The sequence below is a fragment of the Neopelma chrysocephalum genome, unplaced genomic scaffold (genome assembly GCF_003984885.1).
Source record: "Neopelma chrysocephalum unplaced genomic scaffold, ASM398488v2 Primary Assembly neopelma1_44, whole genome shotgun sequence".
In the NCBI taxonomy this organism is placed as follows: domain Eukaryota; kingdom Metazoa; phylum Chordata; class Aves; order Passeriformes; family Pipridae; genus Neopelma; species Neopelma chrysocephalum.
This window is the reverse complement of record NW_020897703.1, coordinates 7,838,799-7,856,744: the sequence shown is the minus strand read 5'-3', so window position 1 is coordinate 7,856,744 and position 17,946 is coordinate 7,838,799. Positions and strand designations below refer to the sequence as shown.

The following is a 17,946-nucleotide window of genomic DNA, read 5'->3' as shown; positions in this document are numbered from 1 at the left end:
GTAAATGAATGGAAGCAAGTTGGCACTAATATGACATTGATTTGTCCCTATAAGGAGCTTGTTAAGATAATGCCTTGTATGACACATGGTCTTTACCAGACACGGTTGTGGGGTTTTTTTCATATACTATACTTAAAAACTGTTAATGCTTCAGACTTGCTTTTGAAAACTTTGCCTCTGAAGATGAAACAAAAAAGGGCCCACTACCCAGTTCCTGAAATTATTATATATCTGAAATTCACTCTAAATTCAGTGTTCAAGGAACCAGCAGTGATTCAAAGCACAATCATAGTTTTCCTTTCCGTACACCTGTTCATCAGAAGGGGTTACCCTTGATAAGCCAGCAGAGCCTGAAGACACTCCTCATTTATAATGGCATGGCTGGGTCCTGGGCTGGCCCTGGAGGATGCAGAAACAATGGAAAGAGCTGTAATTGTGAAGCATTGGCGCAGCTCGTGTGCTGGGGGAACTAACGCAGAGGGGTGAGCTGGTTACAGACGGCAGCCAGCAAGGGGTGTACAGTGACCTGCAGCCTGCACTGATGGGGCTCCCCAACTACAGCAGCCATGGCTTGCACTCTAGAAGAGCTGCAGGGGCCAGCCTAAACACAGCCTGACGCGACATCTATTAACACCACCACTGCTGCTGCTTTAATAATGCCACCCCAGGGTGGCTGAACAACACACTACCCAGTGTCCCTGCATGAAAACTGCCGGACCAGGGTCTGCTCCTTTTTACCCAGCACAGGTTAGACTGAGGTGCTGGAGAAGCACTCCAGGCAGTAGGGAGGATGAGTGAATAAGCCCCTATCTTGGCTCACCTGTCTGTGCTGTCTCTTGCCCCTCATCCTGTCATGCCAGCACCCACTGCTAAGGTCAATTGCATCCAGCAGATGTGCAAAGTGGACAGAGATTTATTAAAGCCTCACAAATGAGGAAAAAAGTGGGCAGCCCACTGGAGGGGAGAGAAAACCACCAGTGCTGCACCAGTGGAGGGGACCTTCAATGTCAACTTCTCCTTTGCTACCTCCAGAGAAACCCCAGAGCAGGCCTTCATTTTGGGTGCTCAAAGAACAATTTGCTACAGGCCACAGCTGAACAAGAGCAGCTTGAATTAACCACGTGCTCTTCTCCCGTGTGCAGTGGGTTTGTAGCTAAATAACTACACAGTTGTGTACACAGGCTGAGGTACTGCACTGCAGCATGGCAGCAGGGTCAAGTAGGAACAATGGGAACCGCAGCTCCCAGACCCCTCTTCGCAGAGCTGCGTCACTCCTGATCAAGGAAGGAAGCATGTCCCCAGATTCTCCCCAGCTGTGGCTTCCGGGATTTATGCCATACTTACCTACATACATTTCCATATTTTTATCCAAGCAGGAGAACTAAGGACTGACTGTTGACCTCAGCACTGTGCTTTGCTAGTTGTTTAAGCTCAGAGATCCCAAGCCAAGTAATGCGGTCGGTAAACAGCGGTTCCCAAGAAATCAGTAAAGGGACATAAAAATCAGTATTAAAACTCTTAAGCTGAAAGTCATGCGATTACACTTCAGTCAGTGAAGCTAATTTACTTTGGAAACGGGAAAAGCCCTACTTACGACAGATCCATTACCTGTAAACCACTGGAGAGGCTGAAAAGCCACAGAGATTCACATGTTTACATTACTCAGGCATATATTCTCTGCCTCTGCTAGCTGCCACATCAAGAACTGGACTTTGCCCCTCTACCTCTCCTGTTATTAATGAATTCACATTCACAAAGTAGTAGTTGAAGATCTAAAAACAATACTATTAACAGTAATATTAACATACTGCCCTCAACTATTATAATTTGTTTTCATGATTCTATTATTTTGCATTGTTCTGTCAGCCTCAAGTCTAAAAATCCTGCGACTAAGCCAGGATTTTGCTTTCAATAAAAGAGAAAGGCAAAGGCAACCAGACTTCATAACTCTGCATTAATGCTGAAGACATGTCTACCTGGACCCAAGATGGAAAAAAGAAACTTAACATTTAAATAAATAAATACATAAACAACAAATTCCCAAGGTAATCTTAGAATTTCTGAGCACTTAAGAATTGACAGTGTTTGCTTTCATGAGCTAAAAAGCAATTGAAAAAGCTGTCACCTGGTCTACAAGGAACCATATTTGGGAGATGGAGAAGTCTACCTTAAAAGGGGAATTTGCATGAGAAAGGAGGAGAAAGAATTAAAAGGTCTTGACTGGCAAGATGGAAATATCTAGGGTGAGGAAGAAGGCACAGCAGGGAAGCTGCAAAATAGAAACTGTAAACAAGATGGTTGCCATGCCCAGCCAGGGGAGAAGAGCACAAGGCAGCACTGCAGAGACCTTTGTACTTGAAATAAGTATCTGCCTTTAGACTGAATGTTCTACTTAAAAAACACTCTGACACAAGGCAGGAAAAACCAACCTCTACAGCTAATTCAGTTGCCATACACAATGCTTGATGAAAAAGCCAGTGTATTTTATCACTTTCTTTTTACATATTCCAGATAACATTACTGTGCTACCCTGCACAAATAAGATTATGTGGGCCAGAAAGTTTTGACCAATTTTGACATATTCGGCTGAAATTAAATTACCAAGAGAACATCTACTTAGATGCCTATGTTTCTTTAAAGAAAGTGCTGAGCAGATCACTTCAGGGTGCTTTGAACCAACTACCAACATCCGATTAGCTAAAAAATTAGGTACTAAACCACTAGCACAACTCAGGTGAACCGGGCTTGGGGAAAGGCTTTCTAGCATAAGACAAACTAATCAAAGCAAGAGGGAAAATGACATACTTTGAGTGATGCCTTTGGCCTGTGCCAAGGTACTTCCTGGAAATGCTCTATTTCAGTCTCTCCACCTAATACCTATCTTTAACGTTCTCCCAATTGCTCAAAGCTGCTTCTGTCCAGTGACAAAGCATTCATAACACAGAGAGCTGTAACCTTGCAAAGACTTGGGCATGCACAGCCTCAGAGCCTTTAGTAAGACTTGTCACTATGTGCAAAGTTAAGTACATTCATAGGTCTTATCAGGATGGTGGCCAAAGATTATAGAGGCATCCAAGCTGGTTGATACAGTCAAGCCTGTTCTGTGGCACGTCTATTTTAAACTTGGGCCTTCTGGTTTGTATCTTAAAAGGTCTACACGTCTTAACTGATCTGCAGAACAAATTAACTTAGCAAAGTGAAAACAGTTTAGCCTTGATAAATGAATATGAACACAAAAGAGCGACTCTCCATGGTTCACGTACATCCACAGTCAGCACATAAAAGGCAAGGAATGGACTAAATTGTTCTTAACCAAGCAAGTAGTTTTACCAGCAAAACACAACAAATTGCCTGTCAAAGTAGTCACTAGGATGACAACACTCAGACAAGACCAAAACCTTATTAACCGGGTAACACATAATAATCTTAATCAGAACTATAATTGCTTAATTATCTAATAGGATAGAAAATGCTTCTTAATGAGCTTTTATTCTCATTCCAAAGATAATTTTCTCAGTATTCTTTAAGATTTAAAACTTGTTAAAAATTGTTCTAAGTTGTAAAACAAAACCAGCCATATATTATAGACAACAGTGCCACTACACAGACCTTGTCTTTTTACTTCTGTAGTTTTGGGTTTTTGTTTTAATTTTAGGATGAAGAAACAAAAACTTTTCACCACATTAATGAAGAATAAGCAATATGAGAACAACTTGAGGGGAAGTGCCTGGTTGCTAACTAATGGGTAAGGATAGTTCTAACAAGCCCATTTATAACCAAGGATACTTAAAGTCATTTCACAACACTTGTAAATATAAAATAAGTGATATAATAGAATAATTTTATATGTTTCTTTGCTAAACTCAAGCCCAGGGCAAATTTAGTCCTAGAAATAAATAGAAGGTAGATGCTCAGTTCGTTTAAGTTGCCAGGGCTGCAGCAAAAGCAGAGCTGTGGGAGTTTACATTAGCTGGCAATTTGCTCTGTGAAATGTGCAATTAACTCAGGAGGCTTTAAATATAGTTCTCATGATTTAAAGGCCTTCCAGTAGATGGTGAAATTGTGAAATTTAGAAAGAACCCTGATTAAGATTTATATAAATATGGTAAGACAGAAAAGAGGGAAATGGAGGACCAAAGAATCAACCTGACTGGAAGAGATATCAAAAACACGGGACAATTTTTAAGAAACTGTTTAACTACCGAGTCACAGCTTTCATTAAGATCTCTGCAGAATGGCCACCTCCCAAGAAAAGCCACAGAAAGGAAATATCATTAGAAAGCTTATGACTTTGTGAGCCCACCCTTACATTCAAGGCAGCAAACTGTTGCGCTGTATTGTTGAGCAGGATGTAAAGAGCCTGCCAAGCACAGCCCACAGACCCGCTAATTAAGTGAACTGATTGTGTTTGTTTTGGAACCGTTTGCCAACAAAGGAATGTGTCACACTGATTAGTGAGAGAAGGGTATGTAATATATGTGTATTCAAGCCTTGAGGAGTGCATAACCCAGGTATTCACTCTGTTTGCCCAAGGACTGACAAAAATGACTCAAGCAAATAACCAGACCAAAGAGAAACTCCAGCCCTCAAGAGGGGCCCTCTTTTTCTCTCAGCTGCACCTATCTAAAAAAGACCCATCCTTCATAAATTCCTACTGAAGACTGATCCAGAAACTCCTGAGAATATTTTGGAGAGAAACAATCTCTTCACCTCAAAGCTGACTTAAGAGACTACGAAGATGAAAAGTTAACAGCCAGCTGAGAACCACCTTGGAATTGCACTGACCACTCTGACACCTGTCACTCTTCTCTCCAAAGAACAGGAAAGGTCAGGGAGGTAGCCAGAAAAACAAATGTCACCTCAACACAGACATACACACACACTCTCCATACAAGCAGGTTTCACTTTTCAAACATTCAGCAAAGAGCTGAAGCCTGCAAAAGCTATCATGCACCCACTTTTGAATATTTCTAACCCTACAGCCCAGTTTGCTGGTAGACTTAATAGCATGCTCAAAAGTGAACAAGCATCATTTAAAAGCAAGGAAAAATTGTCTTCAGAGCTCAACTGCTCTTCCCTCCTTAACTCAGCAGCTTCAGCCGGGGTACTTCAGCAGTCTAGTATTGAGCACAAAATGTGAATACTGTGCTGCAGACAGCAATCCCAGAAAACCAGGATGGAGAAAGGGAGTTGTAGTCAATTCTCACTGTACATTCAGGACTCAGAGTAGTACAAATCTGAGCTGTTTACTCAGAGCTCTGTACAACACTTAACTGGCAAGGAAAGCTGAACATGTCACCAGAATTTTCAGGTATAATTGCAAGTCTTCACATGAACCTTTTGCAGCTTGCCATTCCATCTGCCACAGGTTACTCTGTACATTACCTGTTTCTAATTAGCCTCCTCACCCTACACCTGTCTTAGGTCAGCACACCTACCTCAGAAACCTCCCTCATCTTCAAGAGACAGAAGCAAACACAAAACCCCTCTACCTGGCATTCTCCCTCACTGCTTTCCAGCTGATGCAGCTGCACAGTAAAACATACAAGCTCCTCTGTTGGCATAACTTGTCTCCAGAGCAAAAATATGGAACAGAAATAATCTGCTTAGTTTCACATAGGTGCACGTGCACACACGAGTAGTAACGAGATAAGAAAACTAACGAGGAAGGCAAATGGAAAATGCTGGGGAAAAAAACAAGGTCTAGTGATAAGGAGTACAAAGGAGTAAGCAGGATGATCTCTGACAAAATCAGAAGGAGAAATATTGGAAAACCTGTCATGCTGATTGTGTTTTAATTAAAATCATTAACAAAGACCGCTGTCTTTGGCATGACATGAACCACAACTTCACATTTGTGAAACATGAACAAAAGTCCTTTCTGGCTTCTAATTCACATAAAAGCAGGAACTAGAGCAGCTTCTGTTGGCTTGAACTGCTGACAAATACTATTTGATTCTAGAAGGTTTTAAACTCCGTAATTGCAAGGTATGTCTGATCTCAGCTGAAGGGTGGGACCCAAAAATTTTTTTGGGAACAAAAATCCCCCAGACAAATCAAATTCTAAAGTAAACCTGTCTTCCCAAATGTTCTTACACATTCTCATCAATCTTTTGGGAATATTTTCAATCGCCTTTTATACAGTCTCAACAGACATCTTATGTTTTATGCCATCTTAGTCTCTTTCTTTTAAACTCACCCTATCTTGCCATGCACCCTAGATACATTCTTTCTTAAAATTGTTTATAGAGCTCAGCTGCACACCTTGTCTAGCTTATGTCCACTGCTTTGTCAGTGCATTCTTTAGAATAAGACTCTGGAAATAAAATATGCAAACAGTCTTTGAAACTCAGATTAGACTGAAAAATCCTTGAAGAGTAGTTCTTGGTTACCTGTAATTTAACATCTTTGCACACACAGGGGAATCAGATTCTTAATAAACCCTTTTAACAGGTTGGTCCTGATTGTTTCCAATTTTCAATTGGAAAAAATTTTTTCGATTTTTTTTTCCTTCAAGTGAACTCTTTGGAGAAAATGACTGTATTTGAAACAGCCGAAAAGTACTTATCTGTGGAGGAATGCTGTGCTGTCAGATACACTGTCTTTCTGTTAAGGGTGAAAAATCCCATCTCTTTTATTCAAAATCCAAGACACTATTGAAAAAGAATAGTAACATTGCTGTTTCCAAGTCTATTTTGGTTTCCTGCATCTTGCTTTTAGGTTTTTCATGTGACTCCTGTCCCTCACCTGGCATCCAGCACTCTACATAATGTGAAATAAAGGTTCTTCTGTATAGTTTAGGACTGGCATACAGTTATACCTACTTTGTAGCCACCTGAGAATAGCAATGTCATTAAAAAAAAAATAAATCTTGCATACACAGGCACAGAGGAGTAAGCACACAGAGAGAGCAGAGCATTAGCCATAACATTGCACAGGGGAAACACTTCAGAACAGATGGTGATAGTTTTATAATGGACAGTCCCAGTACATTATGGGCCCAGTGATACCAGAGACCAGAAAGATGTCTGTGATCACTCCAGAGAAGACATTTGGCTTTTCAGGACACTTTGCAAACTCAGAAGACCTTTGGATAAATCATGCTGTGTGATGCTACTGGGGACTCTTCCCTTTTTTGAAGAGCTGTTCTGAGACCTACAGGGCTTTGGGAAGCAGCTCTTCTCATTTATTTCCAGGTGTGCTCAAGGTGGCCTCCCCGGACCAGTGATCTGCTGCACCTGCCCAGGAATGTGCACCAGTGGAATCCAGTCCCTAGTTATCTAAGTATGAGGTCAGGAGGCTGAGAATCCGCAAGGGTATGATGCGTAAGGTGAATCAAGTGTGTATGATTGATACCACTGCAGTAGAGTACCTGCTTGTAGAAATGTCCTCAAAGGGGTAAAGGATTTCTCCATTGTTGCAAATCTCACAGATGAAACCCTTTTGGCTACAAAGGCTGCAGCTGTACACATGAGAGGTGGCAAACTTGATCACCTTCCCCAAGAAAGGAGCCAGCTTTCCTTCAATAACCTGGAATGAGAAGACAGTATTGAATGAACCCCCCAAAAATTACTAGAATGCCCTGAAGGACTGAGACAATATTTATTATTATAGAAATTATAGGTGATGCTGGTAAAAACAATAGGAAAGTTACTTCCCAACAATTATAGCTCCATGAAATCACAAGCGATAATAGTAGCCAATGAACCAGCAATGATCTGAACATGAAAACTAATTTACAATCTCTTTGAAAGTCTCTACATGGCAATAACATAAAATATTAGTAGTCATTTTAAGTACAACAACAGATTCATATAATAAAGCACAAAGAAGTAAATAGGAAAAGAGTTTAAGGCTTCCCCATTATCTCTAACCGACAGATATGAGAATACTGCCTTACATTTACCATTTGCACTTCTTTTACTTTTTATGCACAGATGGCAATTTTGTCTTTGTTTCTTTTCCTCTAAAGCACAAGTTTTTTGCATATATTTTGTGAACGGAACCCTGGCTTTCCTCCTTTAGTAGGACTGTGTTTCCCTTTGAAAATCATTCAAATACAATATTCTGCTCCTTGCCAATAGGAATAAATTCTCAGTCAAAGTCTTGAAGAGGAAGTGGGTTATTTTCCCTTCAGTGTCCAGCTCTCAAATCGAGAAGTCCCTCACTGCCAGACAATCCTGGCTAGACCATTAGAAGTGATTAGCACTCCCCGTGTTGGTGTGAAAAAAACCAGCCAAGCCATATAGATTAAACTGCTAGCCACAACACTCATCTAAATTTGTGACTTGGTGACAATGCCTCAATAAGGGGTGCTATTCAGGCAAAATACTTTCCATTCAGATCAAACTTCTAGAGACTTTAAGGAATTCTGCAGCTATAGGGAATAATGAACATGGAATAAGGCCCTAAGTGTATATTCTTCTCTCCTGGGCTTCCTGTGGTCTGAATGGCAGCTTGCCAGATTAGTGATAGAAATGTGTCATTGGATTTGACAGCAAACTCCTGTAAAAAGGAAAAAGAATGCACTAATTGCTGACTGAAGACTTGCACAAGGCTGTGCCTTGAAACCCAAGAGAGGGGAGATTTACACTTAAATATGTGCCAGATTCAGTGCAGGCACCCCTTCCCTAAATATGGTAACACACCACGTGTAATTTGGATTTAGTGTAAACAAATCTAGAGAAAGCACAGAGGTCAAGGCAGAGAAGAACAACAGAGTTTGGAAGCAAATGTACCATAGAAAAGAAATAAATTTGTGTTCCAGGAAAACTCCCTGCCTGCTACATAAGATAGTCACTGCTAAAGAGTACACCTGGAAAAGGAGGTGCACAGGTAGCACTGGTGTTGATGGCATTGAATGGCACTGGCTGAAATGTGCCCCCTCTTTGCCTTCAGCTCCAGCCTGCTAACAACACCTGCAACAACAGGAAGCAGCAATGTTATTGCTAGTACTGCAGATAGGACATCTGCTCATGTCAGAGGAAAAATGACGTTCCTATTGCATCCTGGTATAGGAAGATCCCCTTCAACCACAATATAAACAATGCAAAGAAGCTGCTGCATGAAATACGAAAGTGAAGCCATAGTTCAAGGCAGTGGTATTACTAACCTTCTAACAGATGGTCAGAAGCTAATTTAGCTCCTCTATGCTGGGTTTTGTTTTTCATTTTGAAGGAAGAAATTTTTTGCTTACAGACTCCTGAATTAGAGAGGGTCTGAAAGCCGAACAAGTTGGGAGCAGGGGAAAGACACAAAAGCTGCCAGTATTCAATAAACAGGAAGAAAGAAACAGTGAAGCCACACAGGTAGTGACACCGCTACAGTCACCCTCTAAAAATCCATTTACCACTAACAGATGAAATACTCATACAAAGATAAATAAATCACAATACATACGTATTTTCCAAAGAATTTTCATGCTACAGCAGCCACCTCAGGCCGCAAGTGCTCAGCTTAAAATGCCAGACTGAAGACACAGCTGCAAACAAACTCTCTAAGTCTGTACTAATGTCACTGTCAGCAAGGATTTAAAAGTCATGGAACTAACATTTTATATAATGTAATAAACAAAATCAACATGATCTATTCCTTCCTAAGCACTGTGGGTGAATTTAAGACTGTGTGAGGCACAAAAGGTTTCCTATGCTGAAGAGTTCACAAGATATATTGAGTGGGCGGCTGCCCTTGAAGAGCTGGTGTTATTTGCCCCTGGTTATTTATTTGTATGGCTTGTTGTAGCACTCTAGTGGGTGGGCTTGTAACTCTGGCCACTGCAGACGTACAGTGAAGATGATACCTTCAAAGAGCCATGCATGCCAATTTTGCAATGTGAATTACAGGCTATTTTACTGTATTATAGAAGGAAGACACAATGTAGCATCAAACCAATGTTATCACTGTTTTTAGCATCTGTAAATTTTGTGCTATTTTGTTTCATCAGAGACCTCAAGGCTGTGCACAGGATATGACTTTTCCTTGCAGCCTTCTCTCATTCGTGTTTGCAGCTAATAAGGATAAAATCCTCATCTCCATTGACCCTGGGCAAGCAGAAAGGAAGATATCTACTTGCTGTCCCCAGTAGGAGTTTCATGGTAACAGTTCCACAGTGAGTGTTCTCTGGCTTGGGAAAAGGAGCATAGGGCATGTAATTAAAGCTGTCAAAACTTCTCCTGTGACAGCCAGGGGCTCAGGGTCAGTCAGTTTAGACATCCCAGAACCACAATGGAAGACCCTCAGGATGTTCTCCCAGCTGATACTAGAATCTGATTTTAAGTTTCAAGGAAATACAAGTGATTAAAAGAATAGAACAGTGTTAATAAAATGTAATGCATTTATCCAGATATCATGGAAATTATCAGAGGGAAAAAAAAGACCTCAAGAGGCCATCTTGGCAGAGCCAGTAATATTTATGTCATTCTTTACAGCTGTACCTGCTACTAAGGCCTTTCAGTGACCGAGATTCCACAGCCCCCATGCAGTCTAACCCAGTACACGTCTGTTCTCACTGCTGGAGTCACTCCTAAGCTTTGACCTGAACCTTTCCTAAGGACATTTCAGTTTACAAAATAACCTTACAAAAGAAGTTTACAAAATAGAGAAACTGTGAAATCACACACTATGAGCTGCAGAAGAATACATCACATTTCAGAAGAAATGTGGTAATTTAGGACAAAACTAAGTTAAGAGTATGCCAGAGGAAAAGAAACCAAAAATTTCACCATTGACTTATCCCTGTAATATAATACAGCCTCAGCATGCATCTAACAATATATTATTGTTAGATATATATTACATATTCCTGTCTCTCAAAAAAAAGCATGAAGCTTAAAACAAATTAAAATTTTGCTGAGTTCAGAACACATGCCAAAGGGGTGTTGGGACAATTATTTTACATGCTTTCTAGAACAGAGGCTTTTCATACAAGTCTCTTCTACTATAGCACAGATGAAGAGCAAGGTCTGTTTTCTAATCCAAAGTCTTTGTAGTGCAAGCAATTGTTTTGTTGTCAAAAATTAAAGATGAGGGGTGATTAATGATGGCATCCTGGTCATCAATTGATGAAGGGTACAATGCAGCTTTCTCTTCCTAAACTGATTAAGGAACACATCCCAACATAATTTTAGACACAGAGCCATGTTCCTACAGCTAGCTTATCACTGCTGCACCTGGAATATATTGGGGTGCGCTACTTGGTGACAACAAAAGGAAAACAGTTGTGTCCAGAGGTCCAAAGCAAGCTGTGTCTCTTAACAGTCCCAGTGTTCAGATCAGAATCATTGTCCATCTCTCTGTATCTGAAAAAACACTTCTCTGAGCTACCACAGGACAGAAAGCCATGGCTTTGCACACTGCAGCTCCTAACTGCATGTCTCATGTTAAGAACTATATAAAAATACACACCCACATGTACATACATAAAAGCCAGGCCCTGCCCTCAAAGCACTTGCAATTTAAACCATAAAACAAACACTGCTTTTTACAGTAACTGCCACATATCCCCCACCTTAAATGGGACAAACTGCGTTTTGGAGGAGCCTCCCATACCAGCTCCCTGCCCATACTGCAGAGAGCATCCATGTCCTGGGCTGCCAGGGAAGGGAGGAGAGAAACTAGGAAATCCAGCAGCAGCAGCCACCTGCCCCAGTGCCCAGCCTCCTGCGCCTGGCTTGGGAAAGCTGAGGTTGTATTGAAGAGCAAGAGGGGAAGGCAGACTTGTCTGCAGCACCGGGAGAAACTAAAGGAGTATCTGAAGTAAAGTATCTGAACACATGCCAAAGGGGTGTTGGGACAATTATTTTACATGCTTTCTAGAACAGAGGCTTTTCATACAAGTCAAAGTTATGAATAAAGGTAAATCAAATTTTCCTCTCAGTATATCTTTGTGCTACTGTTGAGTTGGGGAGTGGTATAATTCCATAGAAACAATTATGCTCTGAATGAGCGAGGTGTGGGGGGGAAATACAGGAACTGCTGAACACCAGAGGACAAGCCAATGTTAGCAAAGGCTGCAAGAGGCTTGTGCAGTGGGAAGACAGGACACACATGCACTGGGTTATGTTTTTCCTGATCCAGGAGGAAGACAGAGAAGCTAAAAGGAAGGAGTGGGGGCTAGGGTACAAGTTAAAATCCCTTTGATACATGATATTAATATGATTATGAGGGCAATGTGTGATCAGTCAAAGTTTAACAATTGTCAGGAGGGCTGCTGGCCCCCAGAGGTTTTCTGATCCTTCTAAGTTACTCATAGTTCCCTTGCTCTATCAAGGGGATGTTTTCAGAAACAAGCAGGCAGCCATCTGTCTCCAGAGAATAAGAACTGGAAAGGCCATAGACCTCCAAGCGAGAGAAATCCTCCTCAGTGGCCCACTATGCACAAAACAGGGCCATTATTCACAAATTCCAGAAGTAGCAGGTGTTGCCCAGGGGACTCTCACTAGTATCCCTGTGTCCTACCTTCACAACACACTTCTGAGCCCATGATACTGCCCAGCACTGGAGGAGAGGCAGTCCCCTCATCTCCAACACATATTGAGGTACAGCTCTGTCCTGACTCCATCTCTCATCCCAGCTCTCCAGGCCAAGCACAATGCTGATAGAAGTCCACCTCTGAAGGCCTCCACTTCCCATCCCTTGCCTTGCCACTGTGCAGCACAAACCCCCAGTCCATTACACACAGCAGAGAAGTCAAGTCACTTTGTCTTTTCTTTACAGTCAACAAGGACTCCTTGTATGAGAATCTACTTACCAGCATGAAGGAGGGTTGCACAAACCAGTCCCATGGGAGAGCAATGTAGTGAACATGGTGTTGCAACATATGTTTTCATATTAAAAACCAAACTAGAAAAGTGGCCAAGGGAACAGTGGCAGAACCTCTCAAGTCTGTTGAGAGTTTTAACCCAGAAAGATGGTAACCTAAACTAAAAGCTTGTAATAGCTTTCTGTTTGGAAAACAGAGCAAGATCAAAAACCAGGCATGAAAAAACCTTATTACAGAATTAGTTAGAGTTTGTTCCAGTCCCTGACAGTTGTTCAAATTAGAAAGACATTAATAGAAGCCTCTGACCGTGTCTAACTGAAAAGCAATCAAATATTGATTAGACAAGGTAAGCACAGAAGTCTCCTCCAAACTCACTCTGTGTCATTTCCAAAGAGATAATATCACAACTTTAGGGGGAACTAGAGGAGAGATGTGTAGAAAAAGAAGGACAAACTAGTTAGCTGTAACCCACTATTACTTCAATTAAAACCTCCATAGCCTTCTGCCCACCTATTAGATCAGGTCCACAGAAATACCCAACCTCTGCATCATGGCCACATAAATCAATACTGAAATCTATCAGATGCGATGAACTTTCTGGACAGGAGAGAAAAAAAAGTACAGTTTTCAGACATTTCTCAGGGCAGTGAGTGTTTGTTTTGAGGGCGGGGCTCCTGCCAGCATTGCTAGCTAAGATGCAAAAGGTAATGAGTAAGATCTCCATCCCTGCAGGATTCTATGTTGTGAATTTGAGTGAGAATCATCAAATCTCCTACTCTGTCTGTGCATTTTTACCAACTTCTAAAAGTGCAGTAGATGTTTACATAGCATGGAGATCATAAATACCTTTGATCACCTACATCAGGACTGTCAAGACAGGCAGTAAAGGGAATATGGCTTGTTGAGCTTTTAGATACACTGCTCTGCTCAATGTGAGAAACTGCCAAGGTTAAGTCTAAATTCTGAACAGTGTCACAGTATGTTAAAACCACATAAAGGGTTTCTGGATTAAAATAACTTTTGGATTAAATTTGCTAGTCTGAGTAATTTGTACCATATAATGAATGTACAATCTGACACAGTTTTAAAAAAAATCCTTATATTAAGATCCAAGAATCAACAGATGAATGATATTTTAACAGAAGCTATACAGAATCTAAGAGAAGGAAAATAAATCTACACACATCTGTGGGTAGATATTCTGCCAGCTATGGCACAAGGGCCAGTCAACAACCATAGGCATCATGTAACAGTGTGTTTAGGAACACCATCATTTCAGTGCAGCTTCATGATCAGGGAATAAACACTGAGAGGGGAACTAGAAATGTCCCTGACACTTCTGAATCCTTAGACTGGGACCTGTACCTTCCTCATGTATCAGAAGCACTGGAGGAAACCCCAGTTATTATCCTCATAAAGGAGCACCTGCTCCTACAGCTCTGCTTAAGAGCCTGGCTACCAGCGTTAAGTATTCCAGATAAAGTGGTGAAAATACTGTAAAACTCAGGTTTTGTATCACTGCCACTGTGAGACAAGCTAAATTTGCCAAGTGGCTTTATGACCCCACCCTTGTAAATCAGCTTGTTAATCATTATCATCATAGAGGCGATAAAGTTGTTTTATGAGCCAACACCGAAGCAGTAACATTAACTACTTATGCAGGGGCTGGTGTATTTCTCTGCAGATAACATTTATTAGAAGGCACTCTCTTTAAAGACACAGGTTTGCCTCATAACCTTCTTTTGGAGCACTAAGCAATCTGTTCCTCTTATTCCTCCAGTCTGATTTACATGTCAGACACAAATGACGCCTGGAGGGGATGGGTTAAGTGATATGAAATCCCTAAAACACCTTGAACTACAGGTTCAAATCTCAACTAGATTGGCCCGGCCTCTCCTCCTGACAGAACAAAATTTATGATTATTTCTCAAGGCCAGACGTACACTTGGCTCTATCTGAGAGACAGACACAGACAGAATTTGCCAGGAGGCACTGACGCAATGCCGAAGAGACATGAAAAGGCCAAGAGGCACTGAGAAAATAGAAGGGGTGGTAGACATGAAACTCATTCACCATCCCCAATTATGTACATTGAAGAGATAGAAAGTACTTTAATTATCAGGAATAATGTCACAAGCACGTCTGGCAGAAGGAAGTTATCTGAAGGAGCAGTCAACAATCATGCACAGCTTTCCACCATCCTCTAAAGACAAGGCTTCTGCCTCCTCTCAGTTGTTTTCTTTCTACCTGTCCAGAAACGGTTAGTCTGAATCAGGCCTTTTGCTAACAAGTTCAGAAGTAAGCTCCAGGTTCGCCTAGACTTCAGAGCACCACAGAAAATATGCTTCCTGGATTGAATGAAATGGCAAATAAAATATCCTGAACAGATTGTCTTGGATTCACCACTTGGATGCTCACTACCCTCCAAATTCCACTAGTGGAAGCTTTGTGGAGGAGGACTAAATGTTTCATAATCTTTCTTCACCTCCAGGACAGATGAGAAATATGTTATTGAAGGAACTACCAATGACCTAAGAAAATAGGGCTAGAAAAAACACGTTTAGAAACCTCCAGTTTGTTCCTCACCCTGAAGCACAACCAACTGAGAAACGACTGTCTGACTTGCTTTAAAACCTCTCACCACAGAGATCCTACAACAGTCCAGTGCTCAGAACAACTGGAAAGTTGTTCCTAATGCCTTCCTTAGATCTCTTTTGCTGCAGTCAGCTATCTTTGTTTTACACTCAACTTCCTATCCTTACATTGCACCACCTGTTTCAGAAACCATTTTCTGACAAATTCTCTTCTCTGTCACAGGTGATCTGTGTCACAAGCCAGAAAGAGCAAAAGCAGGTTGGGGTGCAGGAAAGATACAACGGTTGCCTTTACCTATTTGTTCACTGGAGAACAAGCAGGTATTTTTTGCATTCATTAAACGTGGAGGGTAAATGGAATCTCTGCTCCATGACAGATTTCAGCGGGGTCAGGATTTCTGTGATGAAAACAGACTTGGAGGTGAACATGCTACAATATGCTTAGCTAAGGATAATGCAAGTTGCAGAGAAAATAAAGGGAAAACATTCCCTGGCTGGGAAGTTCCTAGTCATTTATATCTAGGGAACAGACAATGCCTGTGGACTGCTAATTTCCTTGAGGATTTTTTCTCTTCCGTTGGCCAGATTCTTAACACCATGAATACTTGTTATGATTTCAATGCACAATTAATCTTTAGTTCAGAGGAAAGGGAAATGGAAGAAGGAAGGATGATCATGAGGTAAAAGTCCCAGGGAGGTAGCTATCAGATCTCAGGTCTGCCCCATCTTTTGTGCAGTATACTGGTCTGCTCAGCTTTCCTTGCTCCATTTTGACTCCCAGTCATCCCTTTCAGATTGCCTGTTTGTTTATATTGCAAGCAACTTAAGGGAAGAATGTTCTCTTATTACTTGTGTGCACACACACTAGAATCAGTCCCTGTGCATTGCTGCTGTAAAACAAATTTAAAAAGAACAAAGCAGTTAACTTCATAACCTTTTGTTGTGATAGGAATGCTATGGGCCACAATCCCAGCTCCCAACATCAAGGGTGATACCACCCCACCCTCTCCCTCCTCTTCCCTTTACACCCTTCACAGGTCCCTTGCTGTCCCAAAGCCTGTTCAGCCTGTGCTACAGGTGACAGTGGGACGGGCAGGAGCAGGCGAGGCCAGGGACTCCCCTCACCCTCTGCTGACACCAGCACAGGGTGCTGGCTCTGACACCACTTGGCCATCACTGCCCTTGGCACAGACAAAGCAACACCACGCAGCCTCACATTGTGCTGTGCTAGCTCATCACCCATACAGGGCAGAGAACAACCCGAACGGAAACTCTGCGGATAAACACTGCAAAGAACGAAAAAACACCCACAAAACCAACCACCAAATAAATCAAACTAAAGCAGAAACGAGTGAGAGTTTGAATAAACAGAAATCAGAAGCTCCCTTTGGCTTGTTTGCACCAGGCAGTCTGCACTGATGGCAGAGCCATTTGATGTTCATGGTCCTTCCAAACTAAACCCTTCAATAAGCTGCACTTTAATTTAGTATTAAACAGATATTCCACAAATTAGCCACTAACTACAATAGGTACTGGGAAAAGGACAAAAAATAAGGTCAAGAGCAAATGCTGCTAATCTGTGACAAGCACACATTGACAGGGGGCAAGGTGAAAATGGAGTTTTACATTGGCTGGGGGAGAGGAAAAACAAAGTGGTGACAGTTCAAGTGAATTTATAGCAGGAGACAGAGAGGATGACAAGGTCCCTCCAAGCCCTCCCCCACTCTTTTCACTGAAATGAAGAAATGCCAGAAATTTCAGCAGGTCTCTGGATGCAAGCTACCACAAGTGAGAAAGAGATGGAATTGTCTCAGTATAAACAACACACCTGGAAATCACCTGTGCCAGCTCCACAGCCAGCTCTGCAACAAGACTCACACTCACTGTGTTTCAGTCGTCTTTCCTCGTTCTCCTTCCCCCAAGGTTTCCAGGCAGCTACATGTCAATTTTGTCACACCCCAAGTTCTCCTAATCTTGTTGCAGGGATGAATTATAGGTTGTTTTAAGAAAAAGGTATTCAAGCAAAGGTTAAAGGCTGTTTTAATCAAACAAGGTTGAAAGAGTACCAGGAATTTGGCTAGTAGAGAACAGAAAGCACTTTACTTAGCTCAAGAACATACGTGACTCTAAATACACAAGCACACAAGCAAATATGCATTCAGGCAGAGAGTATATATACGCTCTTTTTTTTTAAAGATTAGGCAGGCAATTGCATGCAGAGATATTAACTGACTCTACATGCCCACTGAGCAAGATGTTATTTCATGAGAGATATCACAAAATTAGAAACTTTCCTGCCTTGCATAGGACTGGATCAGAGCACTTTGAGGAGTCCTCTGAAGGATTTTAGAACAAGAAAGTAACATACCAAGAAAATGGCTACAGTTACTCTGAAAAAAACTTCTGTGAGTACTAATTATATTTTAAAAAATTCTAAAAAAAAATTTTCTTCTCTCATCCAAGCAGGTAGCCCTGAGACAGTATTTTGCTTCTATTTTGGGAAATTCGGTTCCTTCGGATGTTATTCCTTAAGATATATGCAGCTGCCTCTCCTGAATCATCATTTTATGTGAAGTATAGCAACAAGTTCAG

The 17,946-nt window shown here is 41.5% G+C and overlaps 1 protein-coding gene across 4 annotated transcripts in view; it reads right to left on the bottom strand.

The window, feature by feature from the left end:
* The window catches only part of PLEKHM3 (pleckstrin homology domain containing M3), a 93,781-nt gene that overhangs the window by 10,799 nt on the left and 65,036 nt on the right, over nucleotides 1-17,946 (bottom strand). For all 4 annotated transcript variants that reach the window (XM_027678286.1, XM_027678287.1, XM_027678288.1 and 1 more), the window contains one exon: nucleotides 7,373-7,530. In XM_027678286.1, coding sequence (XP_027534087.1) covers nucleotides 7,373-7,530 — 158 coding nt within the window. The remainder of the gene's footprint in view (nucleotides 1-7,372; nucleotides 7,531-17,946) is intronic.